Source organism: Orycteropus afer, unplaced genomic scaffold, assembly GCF_000298275.1.
Source record: "Orycteropus afer afer isolate SDZICR_OR568_19922 unplaced genomic scaffold, OryAfe1.0 scaffold00126, whole genome shotgun sequence".
Classification (NCBI taxonomy): domain Eukaryota; kingdom Metazoa; phylum Chordata; class Mammalia; order Tubulidentata; family Orycteropodidae; genus Orycteropus; species Orycteropus afer.
The window spans coordinates 6,145,888-6,152,205 of record NW_006921713.1 but is presented as its reverse complement, the minus strand read 5'-3'; the positions used below and the strand labels follow the sequence as shown (position 1 = coordinate 6,152,205).

The following is a 6,318-nucleotide window of genomic DNA, read 5'->3' as shown; positions in this document are numbered from 1 at the left end:
ACCCACCAGCCACTCCTCGGAAGGAAGGTTGGGCAATCCTACTTCTGTAGTGATACTGCCTCGGAAACCCAAGGAGGGGTCGCTATGAGTCAGGCCAACTCGACGGCACATAACAACAACAACAACAACATATATGTATATATGTATGTATGTATACACCACATACCCACACACACACATATATAGAAGAGAGCGTTCCCCTGCCTCTACCAAAACAGAGCAAAACAAAAAACCTCACATAAGAGAGATTTGAAGAACAAGGAACAAACGTAGAGCAGGAGGGAAATTTTTTGTTTGTTTGTTTGTTTTATGAAAATAGAAGCTTTCTTTATGCCCTCCTCTTCTTCTCTTGTCTGATCTTTCACAAAATAATCTGCCTCAGATTTAGTTGTTTTCTATATATTGTTTTAAAATTCTTTGATGTTAGGATACAATTAGAGATAATTATAGATAAAAACCTGTTTATCACTCCACTCAGATTGTGGGTGCTACACTGGAGAAAAATTACCTCCCCCATCAAGTTTTGTTACCCACCTCTCCAGGGCTTTAGCTCTCCATCTCTGCTGTGGGGATATAAAGCTGTTAGCGTTTCTCCTGTTTAGGAAAGGACCTTAGAACAGAAAATAAAGATATGCAGTTATAAGGCAACAGTAATTGAAAATATTTCCATGAATATTCTCTGACACAAATATACATTTCTTCACGCTTCCCATAGAACTCAGAGATTTGTGAAAATCAAAGGACGAGGATAGCAGATTTCATGAACTGCTTGATCAAAAGGAATCCATAAACCTTAGATGTGTCTTAGACACCTGTCACATGGGCCACAGTATTTTTTTGTATCTTGAGGCATTTATTTGATTAGGTATTCATTTTGGAGAAACTCTTTAGGTTTCAGGGTGGGGTTGGCTGTAATCTTTACGGAAGCTGCTCTCCAGGCATGGTTCTTCCACAGTGCTGTTGGATGGGTTCTGACAGGCAACCCTTGGGTACTAGCCAAGCGTAGACTGTGTGCACCACCCAGGGACCTTGCGTTTTTGTATCTTGTTTTGTTTTCCTGCAGTTTTGCCGTTCTCAATTTTGGTATTCTTATTTGGTGTTTTATTGATGCCTTTGAGGAGAAACTCTGTCTGTTCCTAACGTTTGTAAAGCATAACTTTAGATTGCCAGTAAATGAACAGTTTAAATATTATACGAAATGATGTGTAAGTTAAAAATCAGAGTGATATGTTATTTTTGCCTTTACTTAGTCTCTGTACATCCAGATATCCAATAGCATTTTACACAATGCTGATGCCTGTATCTATCAGCTGATTTGGCATCCAACGCTGCATTTTGCCATTTGTCAATACTCCTTGTTTTCCATCTGTGTGGTTGATCTGGTGCCAACTGGCTAAAGATTTTATATATGTGGAATATGTTTAATGTTATATTACGCTACTATTGAACTTAAACAGCTGCTCATTTGATGATTTTTATAGTCATTGGATTTTTAAATTTCATTTTCCCAAAGAGGCCTTCTTTTTCCTTCTTGTTATATATTTTATCATTTTCTCTCTATGAGGATAGGGAAAGATTCTTCAATGTATGAGAGTTAAATATGGAAGACAAATATTCACTTACTAAGTTCATAGGATTCCATGCTTTCATGAGATTCTGGAATTAAAAAAAAAGATTCATTTTATTGTTACATATCACACACTACATTAGTCTAAATATAGGAAAGAAAAGAGAGGGAAGAGTCAAAAATATGTGAGGAAAACATTAAGCAGTGTTGTTATTGCAAATTCCAGGAATTTAGGGTTTATACATTGTTTTTCTAGTTCTGCCTTTGCCTGAGAGGTCTCTCTATACTTTAGTTTATCTGATATTGAAGACGCCACTGGCCAGCCTCTGATAAAATTTCCCTAGGGCTCTAAGGTCTTTAGACTAGTGAAAAAAGACAATTTCAGGATAAGACAGTTTGACTTATTTGGGGCCTATTTGAGAACAGGGTTCAGAAAGATATAGGAGGATCCAGAAAACACCCATGTTTTCCAGTCAGGCTGGGCAGTTGCTCAGCTGGGCTTTACTGGGATATGTTTCTAAGAGGTTTCAAAAGCCTCTTAAAATCCTATGTTAAACTGGCAGCCACAGAAACCACTGGCTCTAGCTGAATAACTCACAGTGGGCATAGTGCCAGTTCAAAGATCACACGGAGATGATTTTCAACCAATATTTTTTTCTTTCTACCTGTTCTCCTGAGAACAGTAGGCAAATTTAAGAATAAGAAGCTTATATTGGTAAGCTAGTGGATTTACTTTAAAAACGAAAACAAAGAGATGAAGAAATCAAATCCTCTGGTACAGAAATTTTATGAATAATTTCAAAAGTAAGGTGTGTAAGACGTGTGATTGTTAATATCATTAGGCTTAAAAACAACTAAAATATCCAGATTATTGAAGCATAAGGCTGAATTGTTTCAATGATTTTTCTTCAGAGCTTCTTTCATAAACTTCTAACAGACTCAGATAATTAGCAACATTTAGAAACAGGCAAAATTTACCTTTTGGCAATAGAAATTGTGCCATCTATTTTTCTCTGAAATTCTTTAAATGTAGAAATTCATCTTCCAATTAGCTAATTCAACAAATTCAGTAAGTTTATGAGATTGCTTTGTCCCTGGAGAGGCAACACTTAACACTTCACACAAAAACTGATTTTCTTAATGGTAAGTTATTCAACTAATACCTTTAACCAGTTGATACCAAAGTCAAAATAAATGTCCTTAAAAATGAGAATGCAGGGGCAGGAAATTTGAACATATTTCTGAAATAGCTAAGTTCCCAGGTATATATCCATTCACCCTGAGTGACTTACCATTGGAAGGACTTGCTTTTTAACTTGTATACAGCCATCTGTATAGTTAGGATATTAAGAGGCTTGATGGAAATATCAGTGTTCATGGGGACTGGGAACTGTTAAATTAACAATACTATAAAATTATAGCAGAGAGATGGGAAAAAGGAGGAGAAGGGGAGGAAAAATCAAAATAAACTAAAATCAGAGGTGGAAAAGAAAATCCAAGAAACAAAAAGGAGAAAGGTTTCTCACCATAACACAAAATTGCCACTGCTAAGGCAGCCAGAATGGTGAGAAGGAGCAGGCTTTTCATGATCTCTCCGTTGTTGTTCTGTGGCTCGTCTCACTGTCCTGTGCATCAGTAGGGAGAGAGGCTCCTACGGGCTGTTATTGCAAGGCTGTGGAGTTTTTATAAGAAGTAGAGCAGCTAGAAGGGGAGGAACCAGTGGGAGGCGGCCGGAGAAGGTGGGGACTGGTTGGCACTAAACTAGCACTGGGACTTTTCCCAAATAGTCATTCCTTCCAGATATTATCTACTCTGGGTGGGCAGTTTTCCCTCTCTTCTGGACATGATCTGTGCTGCTGCGGGATGCTGTCTTGGTACAGAAGAAGTTGTGGCCACCTTATGTTGGAGGCCAGACCTGGGAAAAGTTTCACAGAGAAGGGAATTGCCACAAACACGTGTTTGCCTTTCTAATTCCTCCTCTGATCTACCGTTCTGGCCCTGACTACAGGTCTTTCAGATTTGGTCCGAGGACAGAGCCGTAGTGTTTAACTTGTTGCCTTGATGGATGGATGAGAGGTTCTGGGGGAGAAAGGACACTTTACATTTCACAGCTATGCTGGTTAAAACTTAGACTTACCTTCCTAGTAGGACTGAATCTCAGTTCTGGACCAATCAAACATTCACCAGTGATATGTACCTTTTGCATTTTTCCAAGTGCTTCTGAGAATAGAGATGTCCAGTGACTCCAAGAGTTCTGCTTCCTCAGCTGGTTCTGTTTGTAACTTGCTCATCCAGTTTTGTGAAGTGAGACTGAATGTGCACCTTAATGCTCTTTTAGGCTGGATATCACTGATCTAAAGTACAGCAAAGATATGAGGGCACTCAGCTCTCATTTTACAAATGCATTGCCTTATTAATGAGCTAATTCAATAGGCTTTTAGTGAGTGGCAGATGAGATGCAAGGCACTGTACTAGGTGCTATAGGGGACCTAGAGACAAATAAGGCATGTCCCGAAGGAGGTAAATAATAGTCACTTACTATTCACTTTGCTCTTTAGTGGAAATGTATCCTCAAATACAGATTTTCACAAATATGCACTCATTCTATACTTTCAGTATCGGAAGTGCTGTTTTTATTCTTATAGGGAAGCATTTCCATTTGGTAACTCTAATTACCTTAGAGAGAGAAGTATTATTATTTTTATTATTTTCTTCTGCCTTTTAGCCAATTAGAAAACTTTTTCCACCAGTTACTATGTCTCTGTTGCCTTGGTATCCAAGAGTCTTCTATGCAGAGAAATTGACTTGAGTCTATGAGGGGCAGATTATAAAAGAGCTATGCTTCAAAACCTCTGAACTTTGGGCTACCTGTGGCTATTGAGTAGGACCCCAACTCATGGCAACCCCATGTGTTACAGAGTAGAACTGCTCCATAGGGTTTTCTTGGTTGCAAAACCTTATGGAAGCAGATCACCAGACCTTTCTTCCATGGTGCTGTTGGGTAGTTTCAAAGTGGCAACCTTTCAGTCAGTAGTCAAGTGTAAACATTTGCACTAGCTAGAGACCTTATCCCTTGGGCTATAATAGCAAAAGAGCTAGGATGGTGGTGGATGGTTTACTTTTCAATACCGATTTATTTCAAGGGGCAGTGATGAACCAATAGTTGGGGCCCAACTCTCTAGAATTAAGGAGAATTCTGTCTTTTCCAGCTCCAAACGTGTGTTGTAATGTGTGTGATTTTGGTGTCTCCCAGCTAGGTTCTAGATGTCTCCTCCACTCTCAAGTTCAAACAGCAACTGTACCATTTTTTTTTTTTTTTTGCTTGATTTAACACTCTCTGAATCCAAACTTGAATATCTTATACTTCTTTTCCAAATTTAAGGTTTACCTTGTTTCACAGGTAGTTGTTCTCCCTGTTTCTGCTAGATATTCTAAACTCTTCAGCATTTCTTTTTTATCATCTTGCTTTTTGTATGTCTAACATTTCTGTTCGGAGCTGTCTCTCACCAGTCCCTGGTCTTTCCTTTCTACTCTCTCCCTATTCTCCTATGCCAAGTACCAGTTTATATGATTCATACAAAAATTATTAACATGTGTTAACCCACAGCCCTCCTTGTTCTCTTCTCCCATATCACTTTTCCTCTCAAATACAATTTTGCACGTGCCAACTTTAGTCATGTGTTTTTAAGAAGAGGGCTTGGACTAACTCATGAAGCAACAATGAGGGCATGGCATTGAAAAGGGCAAAGCTTGATTCGTCTGAGAGAGGAGAGGAGAGAAGGAAAGAATGGAGGTAGAAAAAGTAAAGAGGAGAATGAGAAGAGCCTTACAGATGTGGTTTTCCTGGAGAGTCAAATAGAGAAGGAGATATAGAGAAAAAAGCTTTGAGGCATCTGTAGGACGTAATATATTAAAAGTGAGAGAAATAGGAAAAGACAAAAGAAGAGTCACTTTGGATTACAAATAAGATTGTTTGAGATCATAAAACATTTTTTGAGAATTGTCAGTACATATTGAAGTTGTTGTCAATTAATTTAAACTGTTTTCATTTTCTTGATTGTAACATATTACACAGATGACCATATGAAGCTCAAATTATATTAGGATTTTAAATAACTATGAAAGGAATTTATGTATTTTTTTTCCCCTTAAGTAAAAAGAAGTGTTATTAAAATACATATTGTTGGGTGGAATATTTAAAGAAATTCCCACAAGTGACAGCAAAGATACGAGAAAGACAGTGACCTGATTGTCTGCTTTTCAGATTGTAGAGGAATCTTCTCAAATGAGATACTTTGGTAATGTGGTAACCCAGGTAACAGAAGCGACAGAGTGATACAGGATATCCTATTCCGTCTACATTGGGGGGCAGAGCCCAAAAGCATGATCATACCTCTTGCTTGAGAAGCACCCTCACAGTTTCAGTCATTCTTTTATTCATCTACCTAAGTGCCTTAGTGATGCTAATAGTTAACATGCTTGGCTGCTAAATGAAATGTTGAGGTTTGAGTCTACTCAAAGGTGCCACAGAAGAAAGGCCTGGTGATCTACTTGTAAAAAACTAGCCATTGAAAACCCTATGAAGCTCAGTTCTTCTCTGACACATATAGGGTCACCATGAATTGGAGGGAACTTGATGACAACTGATTATTATTGAGCATGTACTGAAAGTCAGCTGAGGGCTGTAAATACAGTGGAGAAAAAAAAATAGATATGGGCCCTACCCTCATGAGTCTTTTTTTTTTTTTTTT

The 6,318-nt window shown here is 38.2% G+C and overlaps 1 protein-coding gene across 1 annotated transcript in view; it reads right to left on the bottom strand.

The window, feature by feature from the left end:
• The window catches only part of LOC103200067 (matrix Gla protein), a 5,583-nt gene extending 2,429 nt beyond the window's left edge, over positions 1-3,154 (bottom strand). Inside the window, exons 1-3 of the mRNA XM_007944481.1 lie at positions 3,094-3,154; positions 1,624-1,656; positions 535-610 (exon numbers count right to left, since the gene is read on the bottom strand). Of these exons, the coding sequence (XP_007942672.1) occupies positions 535-610; positions 1,624-1,656; positions 3,094-3,154 (170 nt within the window). The remainder of the gene's footprint in view (positions 1-534; positions 611-1,623; positions 1,657-3,093) is intronic.
• Between the last annotated feature and the right edge of the window lie 3,164 nt (positions 3,155-6,318).